At 44.0% G+C, this 14,971-nt stretch overlaps 1 protein-coding gene across 2 annotated transcripts; it reads left to right on the forward strand.

Annotated features, from left to right (window-relative positions):
- Window positions 1-4,117: 4,117 nt before the first annotated feature.
- Window positions 4,118-14,271, forward strand: LOC115146860 (zinc finger and SCAN domain-containing protein 2-like). Of its 2 annotated transcripts, XM_029688881.2 has the most exons (4): window positions 4,118-4,411; window positions 11,230-11,491; window positions 11,631-12,932; window positions 13,100-14,271. In XM_029688881.2, the coding sequence occupies exons 1-4, from the start codon at window positions 4,215-4,217 to the stop codon at window positions 13,616-13,618; spliced, it is 2,280 nt and encodes a 759-aa protein (XP_029544741.1). In that variant the 5' UTR covers window positions 4,118-4,214; the 3' UTR covers window positions 13,619-14,271. The 2 variants fall into 2 exon arrangements, with proteins under 2 accessions (XP_029544741.1, XP_029544749.1); XM_029688889.2 differs by lacking the exon at window positions 4,118-4,411 and having other exon boundaries at window positions 11,408-11,491; window positions 11,628-12,932.
- Window positions 14,272-14,971: the final 700 nt, after the last annotated feature.

Here is a 14,971-nt window from a genome sequence, read left to right on the forward strand (position 1 = left end):
TGGTGCGGTCTGCCCAACGCATCACCGGGGGCAAACTACCTGCCCTCCAGGACACCTAGAGCACCCGATGTCACAGGAAGGCCAAAAAGATAATCAAGGACAACAACCACCCGAGCCACTGCCTGTTCACCCCCTATCATCCAGAAGGCGAGGTCAGTACAGGTGCAACAAAGCTGGGACCAAGAGACAGAAGCTGTTTTTCAATCTCAAGGCCATCAGACTGTTAAATAGCCATCACTAGCACCTTAGAGGCTGCTGCCCTATATACAGACTTGAAATCACTGGCCACTTTAATAATTGGAACACTAGTCACTTTAATAAATGTTTACATATTTTGCCCTACTCATCTCATATACCGCATTCTATTCTACTGTATTAGTCTATGCTGCTCTGACAATGCTCATCCAAATATTTATATATTCTTAATTCCATTCCTAAATGTGTGTGTATTGTTGTGAAATTGATAGATATTACTTGTTAGATATTACTGCACTGTTGGAGCTAGACCTGCATTAACATCTGCTAAACACGTGTTTGTGACCAATACAATTTGATTTGACTACTTTTAACCATTTTACTGAGGGAGGTGTCACATTTTTTCCCCCATCCCTAGTAAACACAGCTGATTTAAATTAATTGCATTCTAAACTGAAGATCATGATTAATTGATTATTGGAGATGTGTGTGTGTGTGTGTGTGTGTGTGTGTGTGTGTGTGTGTGTGTGTGTGTGTGTGTGTGAGAGAGAGAGCTGGGGCAAAAGTGTGCCACCAATCAGGCCCCTCTGTAGACTGGAGTTACCCATCCCTGATGGAGTGTCTGCAGATGGAAGGAAGAATTGCAAAGGAATAAAGGGTTGTTACTGTGGAGGAGAACATGAGGCGACATCCTTGGAATGGCCAAATAGGGTGAGAGAGATGGAGGTGGACAAAATTCAGGGCAGTTCAGTCTGTCTCTTATGCAGAGGTAGTAAGGAGAGCAGAAGGCCCCATGGTATTGAACAACAGGGGAGCTATACAGCAACATGCAACGAGGCATGCGTGTCACCAGCTGGATCCAGAAATGCTTCAAGTGAAGAACGGCACTGTGCAAGTAGGCCACACACGCTCACAGAACGGGACTGTGCAAGTTGGCCACACACGCTCACATAACGGCACTGTGCAAGTAGGCCACACACGCTCACAGAACGGGACTGTGAGTGCTGAAGCACGTAAAAATATGTAGGGTAGCCTAGTGGTTAGAGTGTTGGACTAGTAACCTGAAGATTGCAAGTTCAAACCCCCGAGCTGACAAGGTACAAATCTGTCGTTCTGCCCCTGAACAGGCAGTTAACCCACTGTTCCTAGGCCGTCATTGAAAATAAGAATTTGTTCTCAACTGACTTTCCTATTTAAATAAAGATAAAATAAATAAAAAATATATCATCGTGAACATCAACTGTCTGCTGCAGCTGTTTCAGCGGTGTGAGCAGTGCAGGCGTGAGAGTGTGATCCAGACGCAGGGAGACAGGACATGCCTCTCTGTGACCCAACACTGCCAGAGCTGCAACCACCGCAGGACATGGGCAAGCAACCAGTCTGTTTTCCAGACAACACACAGAGGAAATGGGGAAGAGTCACAGAACACCCATGTTGGTATTTCAGGATTAACAGTTGATATTGTGAGGTAACTAACTCTCTTTTATATTCTGTGTACTCAACCAACTCTTGGAGTTTCAAGTGTCAAATAAATCAGGAAATTGGACATCATTGTGACAGAAAAGGTTCTGGGCCTGAAAGACGGAAGAAGTACGGCCCTCCCAAGCTCCCGAGCCTGTGTAGGGATCACATTTTGACTGTGATTTTAGCAGAAAAAATTGTGTTCATTTTGGTTTTGGTAGTTAGTATGAATATTTTCATCCAAAACGTTTTGGGGGGATACTTTACTACCCCGCACAGTAGGTGGCAGCAATACACCTTATCGGTTAGACTACAGCCACCCAAGTCATAGACTGTTCTCTCTGTTTCCACATGGCAAGCTGTGCCGGTGCATGAAGTCTGACACCAACAGGCTCCTGAATAGCTTCTATCCCCAAGCCATAAGACTGCTAAATAGCTAACTAAATGGCTAACAGACTGAGTTGACCCTTGTATTTGATTTTTTCACACCCAGAGGGCCCTACACACTCACTCCATTCACTCACACACACATATAATATGCATATACATTTATACTGACTACGCACACCCGCTCACATACAATCATCATACAGTGGGGAGAACAAGTATTTGATACACTGCCGATTTTGCAGGTTTTCCTACTTACAAAGCATGTAGAGGTCTGTAATTGTTATCATACACTTCAACTTCAACTGGTACACTTCAACTGTGAGGAATCTAAAACAAAAATCCAGAAAATCACATTGGATGATTTTTAAGTAATTTTTTATTTATCCATTATTTTACCAGGTAAGTTGAATGAGAACATGTTCTCATTTGCAGCAACAACCTAGGGAATAGTTACAGGGGAGAGGAGGGGGATGAATGAGCCAATTGTAAACTGGGGATTATTGGTAGACCATGATAGTTTGAGGGCCAGATTGGGAATTTAGCCAGGGCACCAGGGTTAACACCCCTACTCTTACAATAAGTGCCATGGGATCTTTAATGACCTCAGAGAATCAGGACACCCGTTTAACATCCCATCCGAAAGAGAGCACCCTACACAGGGCAGTGTATTGGGGTATTGGGGTATCACTGCCCTGGGGTATTGGGATATTTTTTTAGACCAGAGGAAATAGTGCCTCCTACTGGCCCTCCAACACCACTTCCAGCAGCATCTGGTCTCCCATCCAGGAACTGACCAGGACCAACCCTGCTTAGCTTCAGAAGCAAGCCAGCAGTGGTATGCAGGGTGCTATGCTGCTGGCAAAAATTAGCATTTTATTGCATGACATAAGTATTTTATACATCAGAAAAGCAGAACTTAATATTTGGAGATGGAGATGTTGGAGTCTGTTTGATTGAGTGTGTGGACAGGTGTCTTTTATACAGGTAACGAGTTCAAACAGGTGCAGTTAATACAGGTAATGAGTGGAGAACAGGAAGGCTTCTTAAAGAAAAACTAACAGGTCTGAGAGAGCCGGAATTCTTACTGGTTGGTAGGTGATCAAATACCTATGTCATGCAATAAAATGCAAATTAATTACTTAAAAATCATTCAATGTGATTTTCCGGATTTTTCTGAAATTACAGACCTCTACATGTTTTGTAAGTAGGAAAACCAGCAAAATCGCCAGTGTATCAAATACTTGTTCTCCCCACTGTATGTGCTGCTGGGACTGTTTCTTATATCCCGATGCCTTGTCACCTTAACCCTATACACATCTACCTATCACTACAGTGTCCCTGCACATTGTAAATATGGTACTGGAACTGCTTGCTTACTATTTCGTGTTCTTATTTCTCATGTTTTTGTTCTACCTTGTTGTATTCAGTATTACATTTGTTATTGACTACTGCATTGTTGGGGTTAGAGCTTGCAAGAAAGACATTTCATTGTGCATGTGACATTGAAACTAGCCTGCCAATAAACCTTGAAGAAGAAGTTGGTTCTGCTGTGTAGACCTCAGTTATACATGTATCTATGTTTGAGTTGTAAGAACACTTTTACTTTCATTCATTTACAGACCCTTTAAGTACTTTTTATGCAATATGGTTTTTATCTTCTCTTTGTAAACAATTTCAAGTTTGGGAAAATAAACCCCCTAATATTTGCACCCTACTCAGTTGTCTCCCATTGCCTGCTTGGTCAATACAGGGTCCATCAGGAAGGTGGAAGTACTGCCAGTATTTTGAAACTATAACTTTCACTCCCTCCGCTTTGGGACACTTGTGTAAATGTCGGAGGCGCGTGTGAACTCGCAAATAGAGGGGCGAGGGAAGGGGGTAATTTTGGATTCAGACAGTGTCCCGAGAGAAACAGGGCTGGCAGGTATGATTTAGCGCCTTTCTGTTTCTGGCCCACACTCCAGCACAGTAGGCGGCGGTAATGCGCTGTTTGGATGCCAACCGCCCTTAAACCCTACTGAAGAATGGGGGCCCGGAAGACGTAAATATTAGGTCATTTCCGCGGTGGAAACAACGGTGGAATGCAGAGATTTGTAAGGATGCCAACCTTACACCCGTCCCTAATACATTCGATTTAGTTTTAAATAGTGTCTATATTGCGCCCAATCATGGCCAATAATAATATAATCTTTACACCCTTTTTACCACTGAAGAAGAAACCCGATCGAGATTCTGAGTGGAGAAAATTAAAGGACAAATCCAGAAATCGGATTAATATCGGAGAAGCTTTTACCAGATGGAGGAACCTCAAGGAGGGGAAATCTATGCCTACAGATGCCGAAGTGGCTTTGTTTTTGCTTGACAGGTAATTCGGTTGTTTTTCTGCAGTCTACCAGTTTGGCAGGGTTGCCAGGTCAACCTAAAATGTCCAAAACAATTACTACTCAAAACCCCGCTCACAAGGCCAGAAAACTAGACAAAAAAATGTACGAGAGGAGAAAGTTGGACACTTCTTGCATTTTCCGTCTTTCGACATCTATCCAACATATAAACCCAACCCATGATACATTTCTGAAATCCTCAAGATGTTTCTAAAATCACACACACATTTTCTTTGTTGATATATTAACAGGATGCATGACACACCCATTTTGTCTACACTGAGTCAAATAAAAATGTTTTTCGCGCATTTGATAGCCTGGACAGCAGTTTAGATACACTGGGACAACATTATTATGGTTCTAATTGTACCCCAATTGACAATAACATTTTGTATGATTATGAAACAAGTGTAGATTCCAGAAATACATCATGTGTCGGGCTATTAGCCCATTGGGGTACAATTAGGACTATAATAATGGTGTCCTAGTTTCCAAAATGCAAAAAGTTCCCCACTTTATCTGAATACACTCAATTAACAATACTACTCCAATGTTTTTTACAGGATTTAGTACTACAATAACCAGAGCCCTACCTAACCAGTACAGGAGATCCCTAATGTAAACTTGATATCTTTCCTCCATTGGAAAAGCCTATAAGACTGTCCCACTTTAGCTACTCCATGCTGTCCTACTTTAGCTACTCCATGCTGTCCCACTTTAGCTACTCCATGCTGTCCCACTTTAGCTACTCCACGCTGTCCCACTTTAGTTACTCCACGCTGTCCCACTTCAGCTACTCCATGCTGTCCCACTTTAGCTACTCCATGCTGTCCCACTTTAGCTACTCCATGCTGTCCCACTTTAGCTACTCCACGCTGTCCCACTTTAGTTACTCCACGCTGTCCCACTTTAGCTACTCCACGCTGTCCCACTTTAGCTACTTCACGCTGTCCCACTTTAGCTACTCCACGCTTTCCCACTTTAGCTACTTCACGCTGTCCCACTTTAGCTACTCCACGCTGTCCCACTTTAGCTACTCCACGCTGTCCCACTTTAGCTACTTCATGCTGTCCCACTTTAGCTACTCCATGCTGTCCCACTTTAGTTACTCCATGCTGTCCCACTTTAGTTACTCCATGCTGTCCCACTTTAGTTACTCCATTCTGTCCCACTTTAGTTACTCCATGCTGTCCCACTTTAGTTACTCCATGCTGTCCCACTTTAGTTACTCCATGCTGTCCCACTTTAGTTACTCTATGCTGTCCCACTTTAGCTACTCCATGCTGTCCCACTTTAGTTACTCCATGCTCTCCCACTTTAGCTACTCCATGCTGTCCCACTTTAGTTACTCCATGCTCTCCCACTTTAGCTACTCCACGCTGTCCCACTTTAGTTACTCCATGCTGTCCCACTTTAGCTACTCCATGCTGTCCCACTTTAGTTACTCCATGCTGTCCCACTTTAGCTACTCCATGCTGTCCCACTTTAGTTACTCCATGCTCTCCCACTTTAGCTACTCCATGCTCTCCCACTTTAGCTACTCCATGCTGTCCCACTTTAGTTACTCCACGCTGTCCCACTTTAGCTACTCCATGCTCTCCCACTTTAGCTACTCCATGCTGTCCCACTTTAGTTACTCCATGCTCTCCCACTTTAGCTACTCCATGCTCTCCCACTTTAGTTACTCCACGCTGTCCCACTTTAGTTACTCCATGCTCTCCCACTTTAGCTAGCTATGGTTGGTAAAGCGGAACAATAACAAGACTGAATTACAAGATCGAAACATAATATTGGCAACTTCTTTATGTATTTACATGCAGTACTGCATAATATGCACATTTAAATCAACATTTGGCACAGTGCAATATTTGACCATTTTATAACCTCAACATCAAAACAGAAAGAAAGCTGTGTCGCTGTGTTTTGCAGGGTGAGCTTCCTGTTTGAAGCTTGCTCTGTCCCCCTCTGATGTCACACCAATAAAGTGATGTCGCTGTGTTTTGCAGGGTGAGCTTCCTGTTTGAAGCTTGCTCTGTCCCCCTCTGATGTCACACCAATAAAGTGATGTCGCTGTGTTTTGCAGGGTGAGCTTCCTGTTTGAAGCTTGCTCTGTCCCCCTCTGTCACACCAATAAAGTGATGTCGCTGTGTTTTGCAGGGTGAGCTTCCTGTTTGAAGCTTGCTCTGTCCCCCTCTGATGTCACACCAATAAAGTGATGTCGCTGTGTTTTGCAGGGTGAGCTTCCTGTTTGAAGCTTGCTCTGTCCCCCTCTGATGTCACACCAATAAAGTGATGTGATTTTGTGTTTTGCAGGGTGAGCTTCCTGTTTGAAGCTTGCTCTGTCCCCCTCTGATGTCACACCAATAAAGTGATGTCGCTGTGTTTTGCAGGGTGAGCTTCCTGTTTGAAGCTTGCTCTGTCCCCCTCTGATGTCACACCAATAAAGTGATGTGATTTTGTGTTTTGCAGGGTGAGCTTCCTGTTTGAAGCTTGCTCTGTCCCCCTCTGATGTCACACCAATAAAGTGATGTGATTTTGATCGTGTAGTTTCTCTGCAAGGGCATAACAATAGTTTAGATTTTCTCATGTCAGACCAAGAAATAAATGCGTAAGGATTAAGCTGTGCCGGTTGAAATGATGTTCCACTCTTTCCGAATTCACCCTTTAGGCTAAACGCCAGTCATGCTTGACAAGTATAATGTAGGATAATTAACGTCTAAAGGCTTGATTCTGTTGACATACTCGAGGCACGGAGGTTCGGTCAGATCAAATGGTCACAAGCTGAGAGAAAGGCTAGTACCTGTTGTGCACATTTGCGCATAGCCTACTGCTATTGTCCCAGAACCAGGCTTGGAGCAAGTCCCAGCACAGAGGGGGTGGGGCGCTCTCAACGGGCCCTTCTAACCAAATCATAGAAGGGAAAAAAAGAGAGGCCATATCAGCTATCATAAACACAAATTGGACATCATCACATAGAGCCATGAAAGCCTATTTCCAATAAAACATACAGATAGTGTATCGCTTTGCCAGACACGGGTTGTCTGTCGGCGGTGAATCGCAATAGAATGTTTCAGCACACGTCGCTCTACAAAGCGCAGTGGTCGGGAGAGCAGGTTGTCAGCAGCACCAAAGCGGCGACTCATCAAAACCATTCATCGCAACGCATGAAGTTCTCGTTTAGCAGACATAGGCCTACATTCAAAGATAAAGTAGGAGGTCTCAACTACAAAATAGGCACATCGTAAGCAACACGAGGCAGACAGTGTCACACACGCACACGGCCTGCATATAGGTGTCAAGAGTTGATGAGCAAGAGGGCCTGTAATAACATGTCAACTGCTTTCATCTTAACCAAAGACCAATCAAAAAGGATGTTTCACTCACCAGGTTGTCACTGCTCAGCCAAAATATCCATGTTGTAGTCTGATGTAATCTAGTCCATTTTGTTCAATGCCATTATCATTCGTTCAATTGAACTAAATAATAATCCCAACACTTGAACAAACTATTTACAAACCAGGGTCCCGTTTTTAAAACGTCATCCTCCTCTCCTTCATGTTGGCAAACTTGCCAACCACTTTGTCAGTGTCTTTAGTGCCTTGACCTATTCCACATTTTTCCTGAATGAAATATATAATAATAATAACCCTGAATTCAAAATGGATGAAATAGATATTTCCTCACCCATGTACACACAATACCCCACAATCAGTGAAAACATGTTTGATTTTTTTTTGCAAATTTTTTGCAAATGAATTACAGAAATATATCATTTGCATAAGTATTCACACCCCTGAGCATTCACACCCCTGAGACAATACTTTGTAGAAGCACCTTTGGCAGCGATTACAGCTGTGTGTCTTTCTGGGTAAGTCTTAAGAGCTTTCCACACCTTTTAATTGTGCAACATTTGCTCAATGTTCTTTTCAAATTTCTTCAAGCTGTCAAATTGATTGTTGATTATTGCTAGACAACTATTTTCAGGTCTTGCCATAGATGTTCAAGTAGATTTAAGTCAACTGTAATTCGGTCACTCAGGAACATTCAGTCTTCTTGGTAAGCAACTCCAGTGTAGATTTTCTTCTGCTTTAGGTTATTGTCCTGCTGAAAGGTGAATTCATCTCCCAGTTTCTGGTGGAAAGCAGACTGAACCAGGTTTTCCTCTAGAATTTTGCTGTGGACACTATTCTTTTTTTATCATGAAAAACTCCCCAGTCCTTAACTATTACAAGCATACCCATAACATGATGCAGCCACCACTATTCTTGAAAATATGGAATGTTTGTTGTATTTGCCCCAAACATAACTTTGTATTCAAGACAAAAAGTTAATTGCTTTGCCACATTTGTTGTAGTATTCCTTTACTGCCTTGTTGCAAACAGGATGCATGTTTTGGAATATTTTTATTCTGTACAGGCTTCCTTCCTTCACTCTGTCTGTTAGGTTAGTATTGTGGAGTAACTACAATGTTGTTGATCCATCCTCGGTTAATAACTTTACCATGCTCAAAGGGATATTCATTGTAATTTGTAAACATTTCGAAAACATAATTCCACTTTGACATTAAGGAGTATTGTGTGTAGGCCATTTAAATGTAATCAATTTTTAATTCAGGCTGTAACACAACAAAATGTGGAAAACTCAAGGGGTGGGAATACTTTCTTAATCACTATGTCCCACTCAGTACAGAGCAAAGTGAGGTTGGATAGTCTGGCCTTATTCATGTATGCGCACACATATCTCTTGATGAGCTTCAGGCGGCTGAAACTTTGCTTGGCACTGCTGATGGCAATGACACTGCTGATGGGAAGGATGTACGTCTTCTTTAATAAACTGTTCCAAAACACCAACATTAATTTCAACTCAAATGTTCTCATCTTTGAGAGCAGGTCATCAGCTGTAGAGGCAGTATTTGGTGTAGTATGGTGATTTATTCAGAGCAGAGTTCAAGGATTGCATGCAGGCTCTGTACAATCACTTCTGTGGCCTGTTTCCTGGAGGCCCACCTTGTGGCCAGTAGGCTCTTCAGCTTGAGAACAGCGAGAGATTCAGCTGCATGTTTTCCTGTTCCTTCTTCAGTATTTTAAACCTTGGAAGGCTAGAAGTCAGAAAGCAGTACAGGGTCTCCAGTGCACCCTAAAATAATGTAGCTCTACACAAGGAACAATGAGCATCCAATAGAAATAAATGTATGGTGTGTGCGAAGTAGTGCACGTACATATCCTTATTCGAACAGTTTCTTTTTGTTTTTTTCATTGCCACGGGCGCGAGTCCATGCTTCTATCAACACCCGCCTCATTAGCCAATGTCAGGCTAGAGCTAGCAATGGTTGGAATGGACAATGACGAAAAGTAGGTGGAACACAGGATGAAATTAAACTTTTCTTATTCTGTCGCTCCTTGCATTTTAGCACATCTAACTTGTACTTTCTATAAATGTTGAACCTGAATGTACTGTAACTTAGCTAGCTAGCTAGACATGACCTGGCGATGTTGAGCTTGTACAACAGACATGCTAGGCTATACGTCAATCAAAAAGGAAAGGCCCCCACCAGCAGCCAACCCAAGTCCAAGTCCTCAAGGGGCTAGAGCAACAGACACGGCTGTAGATCATTTATAAAATAAGCAGCACCAGCTCAGACCAATTGCAGGATTAAATGAAATCATGTAATATATCATATTATACATTGCATTGGGAAATTATTCAGACCCCTTTTACTTTTCCCACATTTTGTTACCCTACAGACTTATTCTGAAATGGATTACATTAGTTTTTTCCCTCAATCTACACACTACCCCACAAAGCAAAAACAAGTTTTTAGACATTTTTGCAAATGTATTACATCTTTTTTTGTGTACTACTCCCTTCACAGCACAGCGCAAACTGGCTCTAACCAGAATAGAAAGAGGAGTGGGAGGCCCCGGTGCACAACTGAGCAAGAGGACAAGTACATTAGAGTGTGTAGTTTGAGAAACGGACGCCTCACAAGTCCTCAACTGGCAGCTTCATTAAATAGTACCCACAATGCACCAGTCTCAATGTCAACAATGAAGAGCCGACTCTGGGATGCTGGCCTTCTAGGCAGAGTTGCAAAGAAAAAGCCATATCTCAGACTGGCCAATAAAAAGAAAAGATTAAGATGGGAAAAAGAACACAGACACTGGACAAAGGAACTCTGCCTAGAAGGCCAGCATCTCGGAGTCGCCTCTTCACTGTTGACATTGAGACTGTGCTCAACACACACACACCCCTCTGGTCCTCACTGACTCACTCAGACCTGTCCAGCAGCTCTGACAGGGTTTCCCAAACTCAGTCCTTGGTGCCCCACATTATTTTACTTGAGAAATACTGCACCAAACACCTTTTTGGTTAGATGTAAAATTGCGCAACTTAAACATGCTAAACAAAAACATCTATTGAGTTAACTAAGATTAAATTCTGGGGATTTTTGAGGAAGCACAATAGGCTTCTATGTCTACAGTGTCTCATGGGGGACAAACATCATTAACCAAACGTAGAATCGGTCAGGAAACACACCTCCAAGACTGAAATCTTGTTTTTCTAATAAGCAGCAGGAAAATAACCAATCTGTGTTCAGTGGCTCTTTAATACATTGGCGGTGCCAAAGAGGCATTTTTATTTAGACCTTTTTTGGAAGTACATACCGACCAATAAGGGGACTGTTATTGAAATGTTTCATCAGCGCATGTTCCTAGAAGATACAATTGCTAATGAGTATGAATTGGCAAGAGTCGATAGTGGCAGGAAATCACCCGCTCTTTTATTAATTTCTTTGACCCAGGTTAGCTGCCCCCCCTCCACAACCTGCTGCCCCCCCTCCCTCCCCAGAAGATATCATCGTGAACATCGACTGCCTGCTGCAGCTGTTTCAGCGGTGTGAGCAGTGCAGGCGTGAGAGTGTGATCCAGACGCAGGGAGACAGGACATGCCTCTCTGTGACCCAACACTGCCAGAGCTGCAACCACCGCAGGACATGGGCAAGCAACACATCTACTGTCCAGACAACACACAGAGGAAATGGGGAAGACCCACAGAATATTCAGGTGGGTATTTAAGGATTAACAGTTGATATTGTGAGGTAACTAACTTCAGTTGTTTGTATTCTGTGGTATCTCTAGTTATTTCTTTTTTTTTTATACAGAACTGTCTCCAATAATACTGGTGTTTTCCTTCGCTAAGTAGGTTGACATGCAGGTGGCCCTGCCATCTGAGGACACAGATGGAGCCTTGCCGTCTGAGAACCGAGATGGGGACTTGCCATCGGAGGACAGAGATGAGGCTCTGGATCTGACTGGCTCTTTGGAGATGGAGGTGACTGTAGACCAGCCACCAAGACCAGGGGGAAGTGGCATGTCCCTGGTGAGGGGGAACAAAGGAACAGAGGAGAGAAAGAAAGTGACTAAGGTGGTGTTGGACAGTGAGATGGACTGTGCACGAAGCCAGGAGGACAATGGCCTGTCCTCACAGGAGAATGAGGAAGGAGAGGAGAGAAAGGGAAAGTTCCTAGGTGGTGAACAACAGGAGAATGGTGCTGAGCAGCGGGCCTCTATTGAAGTGACAATATACTCTATAGAGCCTGAGGACTCTGAAAGCCCTACCTCTCAGATAGACAGAGGAGAGAAGACGGAGGTCGCTGCAGATGGGTGTGAGGGGGAGGGTGATGTGTGTGAGATGGAGGGTGAAGAGACAGATGAGGAAGATAGACAGACAGAGAGTGACTCTGAATTCGACCCAGAAGCTGAGGAAGAGGGACTGAGAGAGAGTGACTCTGAATTTGACCCAGAAGAGGAGAAACCAATGAGTAGTAGAGGGAGAGGGAGAGGCAGGGGAAGGGGAAGGGGGAAAAGGAGATGCAGAGGAAGGCAATTGCAGCAGCCTACAGGAGAGACTGGTTTGGATGAGTCTGCTGAAGACTCTGATGGATCATCTTCATCATCACCCCAGAGAGACCAGCAGGACCAGGAGTCGTTCAGCGGTGCCGCTGGAGAACTGGACTCCGGGGACCTTGCCAGCATCCGGCAGAAATTCAAATACTCTAAAAAACACCACATGGTCCTCTGTCCTGAATGTGGCGTCCTGTACACCACCAGGCTGAAACACCATAAGTGTGAACACAAGTTCATGGTCCGCTGTCCAGACTGTGGGCAGGGTTGTGCGAGTGAACTGGGCCTCAAGCAGCACCGGAGGCTACACCGTCAGGACCTTAAGTTTCCCTGTAAGTTCTGCCTCCAATCCTTCAGGACGCGGCCGGACAAGCTGACCCACGAAAAGACCCACAGATTCAAAAGATTAAAAGGTCACAGATGCTACAGCTGCTCAGAGTGCCCACTGAGCTTTGACAACATCCTCATACGGAATCGCCATCTCAGAGAGCACGAGTCCAAGAGACACATCTGTCACACATGTTACAAGGAATTCAACAAAGGTCACCTCCTGGAGAGGCACGCACTGTCCCACAGTGACGACAAGCCCTTCAAGTGCCAGGTCTGGAGGGAGGGGCCGGGTTTCAATTACATTCAACTGAAGTGTCAGTTTCAATTACTTATTTTGAAGAGGGCTATTTACTGTAAATAAAATAGAAACTTTACATTTTTATTTAAATCCGAAGTATTGTATTTACATGGTCCATGTTGCCCTTCCCTGTGTGTCAGGTGTGCCAGCGTGCCTTTGCCCAGCTCAGCCAGCTGAAGTCCCACCTGCGTGTCCACACTGGGGAGAAGCCCTTCCAATGCCAGCGCTGCGACAAGAGGTTCAACCACAACGTCAGCCTCAAGAACCACGTCAGACGCTACCACAGCCCAGACTCAGGGCTGGACCCTGATGGAGGCACAGAAGTTGGGGGACAGGGGGACAGGAGGGAAACAGATGGCAGGACTGGGCAGGAGGGAGGGGAGGTGAGACTGAGGAAGCCCCGGCAGCAGGTAGAGCTTACCTTTATGACTGAGTGGGAGATGTGGGCAGGAGGAGAGGGAGCAAAGAGAGTGGAGGAGAAACCGAGGAAGAGGAAACGCCAGTGCAATGATGATCCTGAAGAGGAGGAGGAGGAGGAGGAGGAGAGGCAGCGAGAGAGTGACTCTGACTTTGACCCAGAGGCGGAGAAGAAGATGGGGAGTAGTAAAGGGAGGAGGCCAGGGAGAGGAGGGGGGAGAGGAAGTGGAGGGAGTCACTAGCAGAGGCCTACAGGAGAGACTTCTGCAGGCACTGTTGTTGGAGAGATGGGGGGACAGAGAGACAAAGGCTCTATTCATTAGTGCACATTGTACCAAAACATTTTGTAACCGAAAATGAAAACAAGTGTTTGTTATTGGACAAGTTCAGGTACTGCCTCGCCATTTTGGCCCATTTGCTTCTGATTTGTTCTTAGTGAATATTACTTTTTTTTAAATTGAACCTTTATTTAACTAGGCAAGTCAGTTAAGAACAAATTCTTATTTACAATGACGGCCTACCCCAGCCAAACCCTAATGACACTGTGGGACTCCCAATCATGGCCGGTTGTGATACAGCCTGGAATCGAACCAGGGTCTGTAGTGACACCTCTAGCACTGAGATGCAGTGTCTTAGACCGCTGCTTCACTCGGGAGTCCCAAGACTAAGAGCAGGAAACATCTCCTGGCACTAGAATTTGTTTTCCTAATTTTCTGTCTTTGAATTTAGAATGTTTTTGGATTCCTAGAACCTGATTGAAGAATCTAAAATATATTTAGATTTGTTAAACTCTTCTTTTGGTTACTACATGATTCCATATGTGTTATTTCATAGTTTTGATGTCTACACTATTCTACAATGTAGAAAATTGTGCAAATAAAGAAAAACCCTTGAATTAGTAGTTGTGTCCCAACTTTTGAGTGGTAGTGTACAGTATCAGTCAGAAGTTTGGAAACACCTACACATTGCACATTAAATGTGTAACGTTGCCCTAAACTGACGTTTCTGTACTCTATATGGGTTCATGATTATCACTAATCACACCTAGTTTGTGTGATGTTTCATATACGCTAATGGCAGGTAATGCACCAGAATCTAGTTTTGAATGCACCAGTATCAGATGTTTCAACCCAGGTACTAGCAACATATGGGCCTCGGAAATACTGCACCCCAGTTTAACACTTTGATCATTATTAAATATCATATTCCATTAATGTAAATATAAAAATATATGTAAGAGAAGTCTCAGTTGGAGTTAGATATCCATGGAAGAATGAATAAGCAAAGTTGTGTGAAGTGTAAGAAGATCACCATTTAACGCATTCACAGTGTCTTTTCTGGGCCTTGGCAGTCAGATTACTGGGGAAATGTTACGAGCAGTGCTACATACACCATGATAGGCTGACCACACCGCTCGCGTTATGTGTGCGAGCGTTGCGAAATACATTTAGAAATCTCCGTTATGCAATTATTGCACCCACATTGCTCGCAGTCGTCAACGAGCATCTGCGTTGCCAAGGGCTAAAATAGAAGTCATTCCCATTTCTGACGCAGATCGCGCTGCAAGTCCTGCCTCTCTCATCTCCTTATCTCCT

The sequence above is a fragment of the Oncorhynchus nerka genome, linkage group LG3 (genome assembly GCF_034236695.1).
Source record: "Oncorhynchus nerka isolate Pitt River linkage group LG3, Oner_Uvic_2.0, whole genome shotgun sequence".
Taxonomy (NCBI): domain Eukaryota; kingdom Metazoa; phylum Chordata; class Actinopteri; order Salmoniformes; family Salmonidae; genus Oncorhynchus; species Oncorhynchus nerka.